General features: G+C 48.0%; 8 protein-coding genes across 8 annotated transcripts; 4 read left to right on the top strand and 4 right to left on the bottom strand.

Annotated features, from left to right (window-relative positions):
* Nucleotides 1-850: 850 nt before the first annotated feature.
* N7462_008385 (beta-glucosidase) lies at nucleotides 851-3,543 on the bottom strand (the record flags this gene model as incomplete). Its single annotated transcript, XM_057080100.1, has 6 exons — nucleotides 851-1,338; nucleotides 1,400-1,885; nucleotides 1,915-2,274; nucleotides 2,336-2,702; nucleotides 2,751-3,367; nucleotides 3,426-3,543. The coding sequence occupies 6 exons, from the start codon at nucleotides 3,541-3,543 to the stop codon at nucleotides 851-853; spliced, it is 2,436 nt and encodes an 811-aa protein (XP_056930428.1).
* A 1,201-nt stretch (nucleotides 3,544-4,744) lies between these two features.
* Nucleotides 4,745-5,462, top strand: N7462_008386 (reverse transcriptase; the record flags this gene model as incomplete). The annotated part of the gene is made up of 2 exons (XM_057080101.1): nucleotides 4,745-4,756; nucleotides 5,082-5,462. 2 exons carry the CDS (start codon nucleotides 4,745-4,747, stop codon nucleotides 5,460-5,462), a joined length of 393 nt encoding a protein of 130 aa, XP_056930429.1.
* A 414-nt stretch (nucleotides 5,463-5,876) lies between these two features.
* On the top strand, nucleotides 5,877-6,257 carry N7462_008387 (uncharacterized protein; the record flags this gene model as incomplete). The annotated part of the gene is made up of 1 exon (XM_057080102.1): nucleotides 5,877-6,257. The coding sequence occupies one exon, from the start codon at nucleotides 5,877-5,879 to the stop codon at nucleotides 6,255-6,257; it is 381 nt and encodes a 126-aa protein (XP_056930430.1).
* A 716-nt stretch (nucleotides 6,258-6,973) lies between these two features.
* N7462_008388 (amidohydrolase family protein) lies at nucleotides 6,974-8,077 on the bottom strand (the record flags this gene model as incomplete). Its single annotated transcript, XM_057080103.1, has 2 exons — nucleotides 6,974-7,908; nucleotides 7,963-8,077. The coding sequence occupies 2 exons, from the start codon at nucleotides 8,075-8,077 to the stop codon at nucleotides 6,974-6,976; spliced, it is 1,050 nt and encodes a 349-aa protein (XP_056930431.1).
* A 389-nt stretch (nucleotides 8,078-8,466) lies between these two features.
* On the top strand, nucleotides 8,467-10,173 carry N7462_008389 (cytochrome P450; the record flags this gene model as incomplete). The annotated part of the gene is made up of 3 exons (XM_057080104.1): nucleotides 8,467-8,715; nucleotides 8,774-9,964; nucleotides 10,021-10,173. The coding sequence occupies 3 exons, from the start codon at nucleotides 8,467-8,469 to the stop codon at nucleotides 10,171-10,173; spliced, it is 1,593 nt and encodes a 530-aa protein (XP_056930432.1).
* Nucleotides 10,174-10,320: 147 nt separating this feature from the next.
* N7462_008390 (uncharacterized protein) lies at nucleotides 10,321-11,415 on the bottom strand (the record flags this gene model as incomplete). Its single annotated transcript, XM_057080105.1, has 3 exons — nucleotides 10,321-10,693; nucleotides 11,076-11,190; nucleotides 11,235-11,415. The coding sequence occupies 3 exons, from the start codon at nucleotides 11,413-11,415 to the stop codon at nucleotides 10,321-10,323; spliced, it is 669 nt and encodes a 222-aa protein (XP_056930433.1).
* Nucleotides 11,416-12,050: 635 nt separating this feature from the next.
* Nucleotides 12,051-14,216, top strand: N7462_008391 (uncharacterized protein; the record flags this gene model as incomplete). The annotated part of the gene is given in 4 exon segments (XM_057080106.1): nucleotides 12,051-12,250; nucleotides 12,305-12,553; nucleotides 12,564-13,415; nucleotides 13,472-14,216. 4 exon segments carry the CDS (start codon nucleotides 12,051-12,053, stop codon nucleotides 14,214-14,216), a joined length of 2,046 nt encoding a protein of 681 aa, XP_056930434.1.
* A 545-nt stretch (nucleotides 14,217-14,761) lies between these two features.
* On the bottom strand, nucleotides 14,762-15,544 carry N7462_008392 (sterol desaturase family protein; the record flags this gene model as incomplete). Its single annotated transcript, XM_057080107.1, has 1 exon — nucleotides 14,762-15,544. One exon carries the CDS (start codon nucleotides 15,542-15,544, stop codon nucleotides 14,762-14,764), a length of 783 nt encoding a protein of 260 aa, XP_056930435.1.
* Nucleotides 15,545-15,958: the final 414 nt, after the last annotated feature.

Here is a 15,958-nt window from a genome sequence, read left to right on the forward strand (position 1 = left end):
ACCTACAGTCAAGTGTCACAAGTCGGTTAAAGACTCTCGCTGCCGAGATACTAGTATGTAGAAGGACTATTTGACCCGAAGTTTGGCCGCAGCCTGCTACTATGCACAATGTGATAACCGATATCCCCGGAACAAGGGTGTTTCTACTATGGCTAGGTGACCAAAATCATACAGATGATATCATATAACGGGGTTGATACATATGTATGTCACTTCCTATACCCTGGGGAGACCAATTCATGACTGGACGATCGAGGATTGTTGTTTAGTGCAAAGCTTCCTTCCAGAGCTGAAGCAACTGCTTGTTTGCTGTGAAATTGAGACACCGATGAAATTTAGGTTAATCGGCCCGGCTGAACCGCCTCAGCAGACTATTGACCGGTACTAGTAGCTTTAATCCTGGTAGGTGAAAAGTCTTACATATCTATAGCGATATTTTACTACTGAACTTCATATGCACTCTAGCTGCGAGGAGCTGCGTAAAATGAAGCGAGAATTCAATCAATGTTTCCAAGCTGGGTTTTCCGGAAGTAGATGTTTTAAGAATAGTAGGGGTATTTTCCTACAGCCATTGTTCCTGGGTGGGCGGGTGATGTTCTAGTTCCGCATTTATATGACACAATGAATTCAAGCAATGAAGTCAAGCAGTGGAAATGATGATTTTTGGCCAAGTCAATACAATTAAAGATAGAATTCTGTTAACAGTGTGCAATTCCCGAGAGTCGATTCTTATCCGTCCCCTGGAGACCCACAGAGACCCCACAAAAGAACCAAGCAGACGGGATAAGTGTGGAGAATGATCACGAAACAGGTTGGGTAGCCAACGTGATAGGTTATTGTAGTCTTCAAATCAGGGAATTGGGGTGAAGGTGGCTGATCCATGGAAGTCTCTGCTTGAAAGTCCGACAAAAGCTTGTATCCCACCACTGGGAACAACCCACTGCTGTTTAATAGTATCCCAATTGCTAATGTCGCGCCGGGTCAATTTGAAAATAACTTTCTTTGATTTTCCGGCGTCGAGATGGACTTTTTCAAAACCACGTAGAACTGTTTTGGCAATGGAACCTTGCACTGTTCCACGTTGGAGCTCAAGATAAAGTTGGGGCACAGTGAATCCGGCGACCGGGCCCGTATTTTCCACAGTTGCTGATATCTCATACACGACATCCCAAAGATGAGGGTTACCTCCAGGGACAATTTTTGCTCTTGGTGGACTGTGCGGAAGATCACCACTGAATTTTTGCTGCACGGAGATTTCTTTGTCGATAGAAAATGTTGTATATGAAAGCCCAAATCCGAATTCATAAACAACACTCTTATTGTAATAGTCAAAATGCCCTTGTAGAAATGTAAGCTTGATATTGAATGACGTTTTGAAGATTTTTGTGCTTGTACGTACGATAGTCGATCAAAACCCCTTCTTTAAAATCAGACTGCCAAGCCTTAGGGTCATCTGTGTTCTGCAGGACTGTCGAATTTGCTATAGGGGCAAACTCGTAGCTCTTTTCAGAGTTTGCGATTGTGTATGGCAAGTGCCCAGAAGGATTCACATCGCCCCACAGCACATCCACTATACTATTCCCAACCTCTTGGCCCGGCAGATGAGCCGCAAGAATTGCGGTCACGTTTGGATGGTCTGCCCAGGGCATCACGTTCGCCCCATTTGAATGGGTGATAACCACAGTGTTGGGGCACATCGCGGCAATACTTTTGACGACATCGTCTCCGTTCCAGTCAACATGCAATGTTTCGCGATCCATACTCTCGGTGGCCCAGCTCTTAAGGAAGACAAGGCAGACATCCGGCGGTGACGGCTGAAGTGCAGCCAGACTGTTTTTGTCAGTGATGGTGGCGATTGGGATGTCAAGGGTCAACGAAAGACTCACTAGGGACTTTCGGGCTCAATGATCGCACTGTTGTTCAGAACATATTGAACCAAATTCTTCTTGAAGTCTGCCTTTCGCTTGATTGCTTCCAGAGGGCTGACAACGTAAGTAAAAAGTCCAGACCCAGAGCCGCCTCCTGTTGCAAGAACCCCGTATTCATAGTTCTGAATACCATTGAAGGTGAAATAGGACATGCCGTTTGTAAAGTCTCCTGCGTCGTTACCGAAGACACCAATGCGTCGAGGATTTCGCAGAGGCAAGGTGCTGTTGACATTCTTGAGAAGAACAATACCTGCCGCGCCCGCCTCTCTGATCGCTGCGCCATGATTCTTCCGAACGTCGACGTTGGCTTGGGGACCGAAAGTGTAATTGTACTTGTAGTCGTCCGCTTACACTCAGTTAGTTGCATGATCGGGTACGGGGACTTTTGAGATGCAGTTAACACTCACGACTTGAGAAGAGAAGTGCGTTCAAATCTTTCTCGCTTGGATCAATTGCTGGAAAGTTTTTGTCTTGTTTCAGATGGAAATATGGAGTCAAGACGCGTCGGCACATATCATCGAGCCTTGAACGAGGTACACTCCCATTCTTGACCGCGTCCACAAGTGAGTCGTGCCAGTAAACAGGAGACAATTGGTCAGTGCCAGGCATGTCCATGTCCTCTCCCGCGTTTATTGCTTTAGAGCCACTGTGGGTCGCAGCCCAGTCAGACATGACGTATCCTTGGAAACCGAGTTCAGTCTTCAGGATTCCATTCAAAGTTTTGCTGTTTTGACAGCCATATGTCTGATTGAGCCTGTTGTAACTGCACATCACCTGTCAAGTGTCAGATATAATGAAGTATCTATATCTTGGAAGTCCTACCGAGGCAACGCCAGCTCGCACAGCCTGTTGGAATGGCCAAAGATAGAGTTCATGTAGGGTGCGGTCATCGATGTTGGAAGAGACACTCTCGATAGTGTTACCCTTCTTGTTCTCAGTAGGTTGTCGCTGGGTTTCCTGCTCGTTACCAATGAAATGTTTTGCGCAGGCTTGAACCCCAGCATGCTGAATTCCTTTGATTGAGGATGTAAACAAATCACCAGTAAGATAAGGGTCGGGGGAAAATCCCTCCCAGTTTCGTCCACCAAAGGCTGATCGACCAAGTGGTCCAGCAACTGGGCCAAGCACGACCTGTGAACCCTTTTCACGGAACTCGTCCGCGAGATAAAAGCCTCGTTTGAAAGCAAGATCTTTGTCCCATGTTGCAGCTATAGTAACACCGGCAGGAAATACCGAAGAGTATGTACCCTGCTCCAATGCTAAAGGTCCATTCTGTATGCAAAGGCCTGTAAAGTTGAGACGATAAATGGGGGCGATATTTCCGACGCAGGGACCCTCAGTCCCTGAGACAAGGCTGACTTTCTCTTCAAGAGTGAGCTGGGCGACAAACTCATCAGCCCTTTTGAAAGCACGATCCCAACCTAGGCCGTTTGAATTGGCTGCAGGTTGTTAGTAGCACGGCATACTCAGAGGGGGCGGATATTGCGAAGATCTTACGATTAGGAATCTCGCCCGATGATGGGCTTGATAGAAACTGAGAATGGTCCCAAGAGAGCGCAAAAGCGCTTGTCAACAGACAAAAGATGGTTAAGAAATTCCTATTTTTCGGATCCATGGCCAAAAAATTGGGTTTCCTTTCAAGGTTTCTTATTCTACCTCATTGATTGCCGGTAGAGTAGGACAAGGACTCGCATATTGGACAGCTTTATATAGAGATTCTCATGTACCGGGCTTGTCGATCACTTCCCACTTGGCAATGTATTCTATTACCGAATATGGTTATGTTGCATTGTATACTTATATTCGATACTGGTATGTCCTTGCGGGGTACATCGGGTGAACGTCGGTTAAATGGCGATCCCACTGGGCCATTACCCCCCTACTTTTTCGGAATATGAATCACCAACAATATGTTCCAAATCGGATAACCATACACACATCTGCTGTCTCAATATGATGATCGTTGCCCTTCCATATCTCTACAGTACCAAGGATACTCTCGCGCTTGGACCCGGTCCGGCGCAAGGGCCTGCGGGGAAAATACATACAGGCCCCTTCCTGCATGAGAGCTACAGGAAAGGGAAACTCCAAGTTGGAATAACAAATTCATGTTGACTTTTCAACGGCCGTTATCCGATACTGCCACTAAAACCTCTTCCTGCGGTCTCACTTTCGAGTGTTAAGTGAGACAGTAGATTTCATTGAGAAAGAGGAACGTTTCCTGGATTAGACCACGCCCTATATACTACTACTACTACTATTACTCCTACTACTGACAACGGTTTCGGGCTCTGGTATCCCTCGGGGTAGTCCTTCAGGCCAAATCACTCCTATCTATCCTGAGGGAGAGATCCTATATATGCCTGAATCGACGTACAAGCAGCCACAAGTAAAAGATATGATATTAGTAGTCTTCGGATGAATTTTGTAATACCAGCCAACCCTAACTGGCATTGCGAGCTTGATAACTGGTGCATACAGCAAAATTCATCCAGAATGGCTAAATTAAATGGGAAACAATACAAAGCTGGTAAAACCACGATTTGGTGTCGTGGTGCACCGCACCCCAACAGAGGAATTTGACCTGGGAACAGGTGCTACTCCGACAGCGGAACAAATTGCCCAGGCAGCAAGGAAAATCATCGAAGACAATGACCTGGCACCGCACGGTTTCCACATCAAAGAACTCGCTTGGATGAAAGCAAAAGACAAATCTCTAGGGAAATTTGCCTAATTGGGAATTTGGTTCGATAACCCAGAGGGAGCAGAACATATTCTCCAGAGCGGTTTCATCGTCAACCAGCACTATATCCCTCATGTCGTACGACGTGAGATCAAGAAAAAGAGATGCTTTCGGTGCCAACGTTTCGGTCATTTGGCATGGTCATGCAAAGAAAAGCCGCGATGCGGACATTGCGCAGGACAGCATGAGCGCGAACGATGCCCACCAGGCGTGAGAGCCCGATGCCTCGATTGCAGTGGCGAGCACCCTACCGGTGATCGACAGTTTTCAAGTCCAGTGAGCTTTGACTCCACCAGATGCTAGAGACAAAGCTACACGCTCTACAGTTGAATATGATGAAATCAGCACCGAGAATGGAAGCACTGATCAATGATCATCAGACCCAAGAACTAGACATCCTCTTGATCTAGGAACCATCTACACTTGACCGGGTGGTGGAGAGCCTCACAACAGCGACAGCCCAGGCAGTTGACCGCTTTACCCCCAACACGCGCCCAACTCCATATTCCAAGCGATGGTTTACCCCGGGTCTGAAGGTGCAACAAGTTGAAGTCAACCAACTACGCAGGAGATGGCAAGCACGCTGTGCAGAACTCGAAAGAGATCACCCAAACACTGCCGCAGTCTTCCAAGCCATGCAGAAGAAACGGCGAGCGTGGACCCGGACCATCGAGAAAGCCACAGCCTCACACTGGAGACAGTTCCTGGATGAGGCTGGCGAAGGAAAGCTTTGGAAAGCGGCAACGTACATGAAGCCTCGAGAAACATGGGGATGTATCCCAGCATTATGAGTTGGCTCGGAAGAGTTCACAGAGAACAAAGACAAAGCGCAGGCTTTCCTTAAAGCTTTCTTTCCCGTAATGAACACGCCTGACCCTAGCTCACCAGCCATATCGGACACAGAACTCCCCTGGCACCCCATCACTGAGCTCGAAATCTAACGATCACTGAGAACAGCAAAAGGGACGACTGCTCCAGGAGAGGACAACCTGCCAATGCTTGTTTGGAAGAGGACTTGGGAGCATCTAGAATGTTTCATTGTCGGCATTTTCACAGCATGCGTAGAACTGGGGCATCACCCGAGATAATGGAGAAGTGCGAAAATCGTCGTTCTACGAAAACCAAGCAAGTCCGACTACTCGGTTCCGGGCGCTTACCGTCCAATCTCACTGCTGAATACGCTCGGCAAGCTCCTGGACGCCGTGATGGCCCGACGGCTGTCTTACCTTGCGGAGAAACATAACCTGTTGCCGAACAGCCAGTTCGGAGGGCGCCCGGGCAAGACCACCGAGCAAGCCTTGCTAGTCTTGTCCAGTGCGATCGACCGAGCCTGGTACAAGCACAAAGTGGTAATCCTGATTGCATTTGACCTGAAAGGCGCCTTCAATGGGGTGAACAAGACGAGCCTGGACACCTCACTGCGAGCGAGACGGATCCCGATGGCAGCCAGGAAATGGATTGCAAGCTTCATGAGCGACCGGCACGCCAATATCGGATTTGACGGCTTCCGCACCGAGACTGAGCGTTTAGCACATATACACAGGATAATGTCTGGCAACGCTTGGCCATCGCCACCGCGATATTGATGTCGATATCCTATCCAATTGCCCCAAAATCCTTCAGGAAGAAGGTCTACGTGCACCCGTTTTTCGCTTTCCAGCTTCCCGGGGAAAGAAAAACGTACCTTGAATGGCAAATTCATCCTTTTTCGCAAGGACGCTTGCGATATACTCTCGTTCGCGTCCCACAGAAATTTGAGACAGTTGAGAGTGCCGCCCCCCCTCGGGCGCCCGGCCTTAAAGAAGGATATTCTTGCCATCTATCACCATATCGGGAACACAGTCTTGTTTCCGCTGCAGACCATCGAGGGATTTCTTCTCCTTTTTACTGATATAAGCTCGAAACCGAGGCTATTGTGGTTGCGAGTGTGCTTGGTTTGCTCTCCCAGTTGCGGCAGATAAGCAAGACTGGAAAAGGACCTGGGGCTGACCGCAATATTTCTAAATTTATCAAAGGCCTGCTTTACAAGAAGTAGATCTTTGAGTCATTAACAGGGAATAAGGAGTTTATTTAAAGAGAATATACGCCAGAGAGCCATGGATATGTCATTGAATATTCAAAGGGAGATGCAACGGTGTGGTCAACTTTCATAGCACCATAGGCACCTACACCTGTTAGGAAAGACGATCGGGGTTTTCTTGTCACCGGGAACTGTAAAAGAAAGCCTGCTTTAATTGAATTTGGATATAACAGTAGGCTCCGTAGTGGATGCATCGTTGCATCAGATAGTCACTCATGATAGCTACGAAGTACCGCCTCTCTGCCTTGACAACCGCGGGAACAGCTTCATCGCATTCCCAAAGTTGATCATATCTCTCAACTCCGGACTCATTTCATACGACTCAAGCGCCTCCAAAAATGCCGGATAGGCAGTTACCGGGGCATACGGGAAATCGCTCCCATACAAGATGTGATCACGCGGAACCATTTTCAACAGCATATCCAGGACCTGCGGCGAGGAGCTCAACGCCAGATCAAAGTGGAAGCTACGAAAAGACTCCATTGACCTGTCATGCGTTGTTCCCATACGATGCGAGACTGCAAAGTCGGGTGCTTTTCTCATAGGGGTCGTAACGCGCGAGATGATATAGGGCAGGGCTCCGCCGGCGTGGGATAGGATGACTTTGCAGGCGGGATACTTCAGTCGGGTTCCGTTGGTGATCATATCCATCGCTGTACGAGTTGTTTCGTGAGGGTAGTCAATAGCTGGCTGTGGTAACTTTGAGTTCACGGGGTTGGTGTCAACTGGATGGGTGGGATGGACAAACACCACACAGCCTCGTCTGTTGAGTTCTGCCCAAATTGGTTCAACATCTGGATGACCAAGGTAGGTGTTGGAGGAGCCGTAGCGAGTGAAAAGAGTGACTCCGTCGGCACGGAGACTATCTAACCCGTAGGCAATTTCCGCGAGAGCATCCTCCGTGTCAAGGATATTGGGTAATGACACAAAAAAGGCGAATTTCTCCGGCTCCTTGTCCCTGAGATCTGCTGAATATTCGTTCAACTTTCTTGCGAGTTGAGCGCGTGCTTTACGATCTGGTAGGATACAAGCTCCAGGAGCTGTGACAGAAAGTACAGCTGTTTGAACTCCCACGCGTTTCATCAGCAGCTTTGAAGCCAGCGGGCTCCAGTGGGGAGTTGGCCAGCCACTTGGGTCGCCTCCTTGCTCCTCGATCGCTGTAGTAATGTTAGTTGCTGAGGACTAAGAGCTTGGCACTGATAATATCTTACCCTTGGCATAAAAGGACGGCACACAGTGGTGGTGGGTGTCAATCTTGTTAACTGGAGGTCGGTGGCTCCAGCCGATTGCCTTTTCTTGGAGCCAATCAAGGCCGTGTTCGCCCATCGTGGAGAAAATAGCGGGCTTGTAAATATAGACAAAGATGATCAATGCAACTGGGATAGATATCAATGTCAACATTATTCAAGTCAAAAAAATAGTTCGTGCATTTGGCACACGCTCTGTTCTAATTATGTTCATGGTGGGAGGAGGCTTTCTCAAGCGGGGCCCCGGAACCATTCCGGCGACAAGTCCGGGTCAATCCGCACCAAGTCACGGTGCTGTATTATCCGCTGCACAATTCAAGTGGAGTAACCGTTATCCATTTCAAAATGGTAGTAGATTCCGGAATGATGTAGTTTGGCTGCTCAGCCGCCTGGTCGCGCTCGTTTCCAGGTTGCGGTGTGATATAAATGTGTTCGAGACAGGTAGTAGCCGGAATAGGGTATCTCACAATGAGTACATCAGCTCATTCGCACTTCGCTACAGCAGCAAAGCAAAATCCAGTTCTCGCGACTTCTTTCAGTATCATCATATTGATAGCAACAATCTTCTTGATCATCCAAGAGATCTTCACACCGGTCGGAAAACGCAGACCACCCCCTGGAAAGGAATGGAAACTTCCTCCAGGTCCCCGAGGAATCCCCATATTTGGCAATATTTTGCAGCTCAATAACGCTAGGGATGGTCAAGATCATAAAATAGTAAGTTCGAGGCTCTTGCCATACGTGAAGAGGGGGATCATGGACTGACGGTATGCAGCACAATGAGCTTGCAAAGTATGGTGAAATGACCACCCTCCATCTTGGATCCAAAACTTGGATTCTGCTAAATAGCAAGCGTGTGGTGTCCGAAATTATCGCAAAACGCGGCTCCCTCACAAATGGCCGAACCCCAATGCCTGTTGCCAGTGGAATTGTTAGCCGGTATGGACGATCCTTGCTGCTTCCACCTTCGCAATGGACTGAAAAGCGACGGGTGATGCACTCACTTTTGAGTGGAACGGCCTTGAAGCAATATGGTTCATGGCAAGAGCTTGAAAGTACTCAGATGCTTGCAGAGTATCTTTTCCAACCGGAAAGGTGGTATCGCCACCATTATCGATATGCAAATTCGGTGGTCCATCGTATCGCACTCGGTGAGCGATTGGTCAAGTCAGGAAAGGAGTTGGCTGATTTGCAAGATGTTGTCACTCTTTTCATTGGAAGTATTGGAACTAGCTTGGTGGATTGGTTCCCCGAACTAGATAAGCTACCTCGCGTGTTGCAGCCATGGCGAAAGCACTGGGAGAAGCTTGGGGACTGGAACGAAGAGGTCTACAAGTCATGGTGGATTCCGGCACGAGAGAAGGTGGAGAATGGGACAGCACCCCCGTCATGGATTCGTGACGTTCTTTTGCACCCAGACACCAATTTCACGGGAAACGATCAGGAAGCCATGTATGTTGCTATGCAACTTCTAGAGGCAGGATCGGATACGACCAGAGAAGTCCTGAATATCTTCGCCATGGCTGCGCTCTGCTATCCGAAAACGTTTCAAAAGGCCAGAGAAGAGGTTGACACGCACTGCGGCACTGCGACAAACTTCCGCCTGCCTGGTATTGATGATCTAGAGAAAATGCCATATATATGCGCTTTGATCAAGGAACTCCTTCGCTGGCGACCTATTTTCCCTTTCACTCCCGACCACGAGCTGACGTCGGACATGGATTTTGAGGGATATCACTTTCCAGCAGGGGTGGGATTCGTGATTAATGAAATTCCGGTATGCAACGAGTGTGAGGACCCGGAGGAGTTCAAGCCCGAAAGGTGGCTGGATGGACATGAGACCGATCCTGCACATGGACTTTGGCAGTTTGGAGGAGGTCGTCGTATTTGTGTTGGCTACAGATTGGCATTTCGGGGCCTCTTTATCAATGTTGCTCGCTTGGTGTTCTGCTACGACTACGAGGCAGTAAGTGAAAAAAAAATAACAGAGACATAATAGGGATACTGGCTAATATGCAGCAGGCTGGACCGTATAACTCGAAGATTTTGAATCACCACCGAACAGACGAACCTTTTCCAGTCACGGTTACTCCAAGAAGTGAGCAATATGTGAACCTGATACTGGGTGAAGCAACTCGGCTTGAGGTTTTGGAAGATTCTAAACGCCAGGTTTGATAATCGATCGTCATTTAATCCGTTCTCAATCCCTCTCTGCGTGGTTGATTTCTTTTTGCTTTGATGTATTTATTGTACGAATTTAGTCTTCGTCTGAATAGAAATTTAACTGCGAGCCTTCATTAATGGGAAAATGGTTTGGATGATTCATTCTCTGAGACAAGATATCACAAAGTCTGTAATGGTTTTGGTAGTTTGACTCGGAAGCTTGCCTGCCGAAAAGTCCATCAATGGGCCATCGTGGGCTTCATTGCCCATAAACAGCGTCACATCGCCAATACTTTTTCTTTCCAGCATCTGAGCTAATCGCTGTATATGATCGCTAAAGACCTCTTCAGACCCGCCGGTCACCAGAACATGATCAACGGCCTCGAAGTTATTCCACCAGCTTTCAGGCACATCAAGTGCCATCCCCCAGCCTTTCCCCGCAGAAACCTCCTCTTTCCAGGGAGAGTTCTCCACAAGGTATAAGCCCCATTCATGCACGACCTTTTTACTCAAAACATCGGCACTAAGCCACCTGTTATAAGAGGGAGTATTGAAGTTGAATGATGCTAGAGGAGATACAAGGAAACATCCTCTTACGACACCACTCTGGCTCAAGAGATGCTTTGTTGGGCAATCTTCGAGGCGGGGATGGTGAAGATGTGCCATAAGACTTAGGGACAGATGGCCTCCCGCGGAGTCCCCTCCAAACACAATCTAGAACAATATCGTGTTAAAAATACACTTGGTAAGTTTTATATAGAATATTGGTACCTGGGAAGGCTCATATCCTGAGTTTAAAAGATGCTCAAGTGCGAGAATGCCCTGTGACATCTGCCTAGGGTATTTATTTTTGGGAATCAAATCTGAATCGTGAGTCAGTGAATACTGTTCGCCGTTTAATGAAAGTTCTTGACCGACCATATGCGAGAATACACACGCTGAGCTCCACCCCAGCATTGATGGCCTCATTCCTCACATGTGCCATCCAGTCCAAATGCCCTTTAGAAAGAGGCATCACATAGCCGCCACCTAGTGGGTTAGCAAAATTTGAGAGTGTTTATTGCGTCTCATACCATGAAAAAAGAGGACCACATTCTTTGCCTTTTTTGGTCCAATCCACAGCAGACGTGTTGAATTGTCAGCCGCCAGATTATCTACAGTATGAGCGGTATTGTGGGACGACACCCATGTGTTATATGTCTCGATTGTAGATGGTAGAATGCTTTGAAGGTCTCGAGGATGGGTGTTGACCATCAGAGCTCCGGCAAAACCATTCCATATGGATGGCCCAAAGGGCAAGCCTTTCAGCCATGCCCGAACAAAAGCTCCAGAAATTCTGAATGCTGCACTTGGTAAAGTCCGAAATAAGAAGTTCAGAAACAAGCGTAATTTTGTCTGAGCCGATATTTTGTGCGTCATTCTTCCAATGCTTCACAAAATGAGATCGGGCGAGGTGAGCGGAGGCTGATGAGGCGCCATCTCCCTTAGGTAGGTATTCATAGAGACAAGTATAAGTCAACAAGCTGGCCATAGCCTCGGTTCTGTGGACATGTGAGATAATTCTGCCTCGGACTGAAGAGGAGGTAGGAATTACCCAGATTCAAGACTAAAAGGTCCAAACCTAACACTAGTATACAGGCCAGCGGCGTGTACGGTTACGGTCGGCTGCCCGGGAAAGATCCGAGAAATGGGGTGAACTTAAACCCCACAAAGAAATGATGACGAGGAGATACCGGAACAGACCCGGATTTAAAGACCCCTTGTGCCGGAGAGCTCCAGTCACCTACTCATTGTTGCTTGCAAGTCCACTCCTCCATAGAGTCTTGCGAGCTAAGATACATCCGCTATCTTAATCGACTCATCAAGCTAGTGGATCTAGATCTTACAGAATGTCACCGAAAGCTGCTGGAAACCCAAAACGACGAGTCAGAACACGCCCTAAGATCGCCTTGGCCTGCGACTCGTGCAGGGAGAAGAAGATTCGCTGTGATGGGATAAAGCCCATCTGCGGGCCATGCGTGAGACGATCACATCGGAATGATCAGTGTGTTTATAACACGGAGAACTCCCGGTCGACTAGCAGGGACGAGTAAGCCTCCTCCGCATGTACGATTTGTTGCATTTTACCTCTAACGCAAGATAGATATGTCCGTGCTCTCCACCAGCGAATCAAAGAACTGGAAGACATCTGCTTGAAGGCTGGAGCTCATGTCTCAAGGGCCTCAACTCCACACGCTCGGCTACCTGGTGACTCCACTAGGCAAGAAGAAATGACACTAAGGGGGGGCCGGCGTCTCCCCCAGTTCTCGTCGTTTACGTCTGGAAAATACGGAACAGAATCCGGCCTCTCCAAGCTCCACAGCCGGATTTGCCTCGGGGCATATAATACTGTGTACCCGAAGTGAACGCAACGATAGCCACACTGGCTCACTCGGGGAAAATACTACCGATATCTATGAATCGCCATTATTTGATGAAGATCAAGGTCGCATTACGGGCATGGGCCAGATGATCTTGTCAGGGGCGGAGAGAGAAGATCGAAGGAGATCCACCCGATTTCAATTCTATGGTACTTCATCTACGGCTTCGCTTATGCGCTTTGCCTATCAAAGCATGCCATCAAGGCCGGCGGGTGGCTCTCGTGCCGAGGCCGCATACAACAGGCTTCAGGACACATCCACCACCTACGGGATGGAGGATTTTTCATTGCCACCGCGAGCGTTTGCCGATCACCTCGTGAAACGATTCTTCGAAAAAATATACATTCTCTATCCACTATTCCATCGCCCAGCCTTCGAGGCGGCCTATCAAAATCTCTGGCGTGGAGAGGACGAACCCAATATCCCCGCGCCGACCGATTTGCAGATTGGAATAGGATCAAAGACAGAGTCGGAGCCCACATCGACTGTCTTCCTGTGTGCCCTGAACTTGATATTTGCCTTGGGCTGTCAGTTTGCCGATTTGGCATCCGAGGAAGCCGAGTCCGTCGCCAATTCGTTCTTCCTTCGAGCGAAGCATTTTATCGGGCTCGATTTTCTGGACATCAACACACTTGGCGTGGTTCAAACTCTACTCATTACAGCACTTTATCTGCAAAGCTCCCCATATCCCAGTCGTTGCTGGCATTCTGTTGGGAACGCCTGCAGAGTTGCCTTTGGATTGGGACTCCACAAATCCGATATTCTGGCTTCTCTGACACCTCTGGAGTCCGAAATTCGCAGGCGGACTTGGCATGGATGTGTAATAATGGATATGTAAGTCTTCAAATCCTCTGTCTTGTTTGTTTGCCATGCTAACCTATAGCTTGTAGGACTTTGAGCATGACATACGGCAGACCAAGCATGACCTCCCATCTTGCCCGAGTTCCCACACCAGATGGTTTAGAACTATCCGGGCACCAAAATGGTGCCAGTGAACCTCCCTTGATGGCATTTTATATCGAAGCGATCAAGCTTTATAATATCTTGGACAATATTCTAGCTGATGTCTACAATGCATGGCGTGGCCGGCTACGCCAGGACTACATGCCATCCCCGACCTTGAGCCTTAGGAGCCTTCAAATTGTTCTCGAAGTTGAAAGAGAGCTTCTATTGTTTAAGACCAATGTCCCTTCCTTTTTGAAGTGGACACCTGGGGCACACTCCGCGCCTTCTCGTCCAGAACCCAATATGGCTATTGCCCAGCAAAGAAATGTCCTACATGCTAGGTGTGTTGCATATCGTTACAGCCTCAGTTGCCACTTTCTTACCTCTCTATACAGGTACATACACCTTCAGATCCTCCTCTACCGTCCCATATTCACACAAATATACTCTAAACAAGATTCATCGTCTGTACCAGAGCTACAAAATGACTCGTCATCCCAGAGCATAGAGATGCAAAGCAATCTGTATTCTTCCATGTTCAGTAAATGCGCCGAGGCATGTGTGACAGCTGCCATTGATCTCACATACCTAGTACGAGAGACTTATCAAACCGACTGTTCCGATGCATGGTGGTACAATGGTTTCTGTATGTTACAGCCGTTATTCATCCCACTCTACTTATCATACTAATTCTACCACTCCCAGACGCCTCGACTGCAGCAATGGTCCTCCTCATGGCTATTTCTACACCATCCATGATGGATCAAATACTATTGGACAAAGCACGAGAGGCTTGGAAAGAGGCAACCAGTGTCCTGGAATTCCTGTCAACATTTTGCCGCTCTGCAACCAACACTCTTCAATTTCTCCAGGCTGCTTATGTTCGAGCTGTCCCTACTGGTCAACATCAGACGGGTGCAGAAGCTGATGCTTCACATATACCGCAACCTAACGATCAAAATGATAACTTAATTAACGACCTTACCCAGTTTCCAGTCTTCGATTGGGAGGAGTTTGCGGAGAACATGGCACCTGGATTGGATGACTTAGGATTTCTGACGGGGTTTAATTTCCATGATAATTTTGCATGAGATTCATGAGATTCATGAGTCTTCCTTCGTGAATTGTATTCAAATGCCCGGCCACAACATCATCGACAGGCGTCAAAGCCCTAGTTAAGAAGCTATTCTGCCAGTCATTAACGCTCACTAGTGGCCTTGATATCTTGTGTTCACTCATTTGGCCTTGTCCACCTTCCCTTCCTTCCGGTCCCATCCAACTGTGTCGGTTCCGTGAATCCAGTCCATCAAGCCGATAGTTCCATAGTTGACACGAAATTTCTCGTGGTGTAGATCGTGCAACTCGGCGGGTGGTAGTTTCAAAAAGTCGTACCCGCTATGATCAGCCGCGGCCTCCCAGAGCTCGAAGGTGACAAAAGCCATAATTGAGAGGCCATGAGCGCCTTTCAGGTAGAGAGGGAGTGTGACCGGTAACACATTGGCTAAAATATGCTCGATCGGATGAGCATACTCGGCAGCGAATGCGACTGGGGTAATGTATTTGTGATGCATCTTATGAACATAGGCGTAGATGCGGGGATGATGAAAGGCGCGATGAACGTAATAAAATGAGATTTCTCGTGCTAGTAGAGCAAAGACGAAATCTCCTATAAAGGTCTTCAGAGAGGGGATGGTTGCGTCGAAATTCATCATTGAATGATCGAAGCCGCCAGCTATATAGAGCATCGTGCCATGCATAGCAATTGAAATAAAGTTGTTGAAAAGAGAAATCTTGATACAGTGTAGAATTTCCTGGCGGGTCGGCTGCCGACGAGGGCCTTGTATCTTGTGGCGCTGCGAGAACTTCGGGAAAAGAACATCGATCAGCATGTAGACAGCTGCTGGTATGATGAACCCGACAATTTGAACCAGTATATCAGCCACAATTTCGATGATGCCTAGCCTGTATGTGGTGATGATACTGGTCCAAGTAGTCTGTAATTTCCAGTGGAGATCCATGGCTGCTTTCTGTTGTTTGAAAGATTGTGATCCAGGGCAAAGTCATGTTTACCTCTGCGATACTAGCATTATTATAGCTGTTTATACCCGACCCACGGACTTGTTCCGCTGGCTACGAAGATATTTTTTCTTTTGAAAAATGATCCCTCGATCGATATCTTCTTGCCATGACATGGAAATTCGGAACTGTGCCGGTGCCGATTGAGGATGAGCCTCGGAAGTTGAGGATAATGCCCTCCTAGTCAGTTGACACGACACCCAAAGTCGCTTCTCCGCGAGGATCTACACTTAGTTTTCTTAGATGATGTATGAAGAAAGTATTTTTGCACATGTGATTTCTCGTTTCGGGTGCATCCGAAGCCACGGGAGTGGTCCCGATGTGATGTGATCTTGATATTTAGGGACAGCCAGCGA

The sequence above is a fragment of the Penicillium macrosclerotiorum genome (assembly GCF_028827735.1).
Source record: "Penicillium macrosclerotiorum strain IBT 26536 chromosome Unknown utg000008l_segment0_segment0, whole genome shotgun sequence".
Classification (NCBI taxonomy): Eukaryota; Fungi; Ascomycota; class Eurotiomycetes; order Eurotiales; family Aspergillaceae; genus Penicillium; species Penicillium macrosclerotiorum.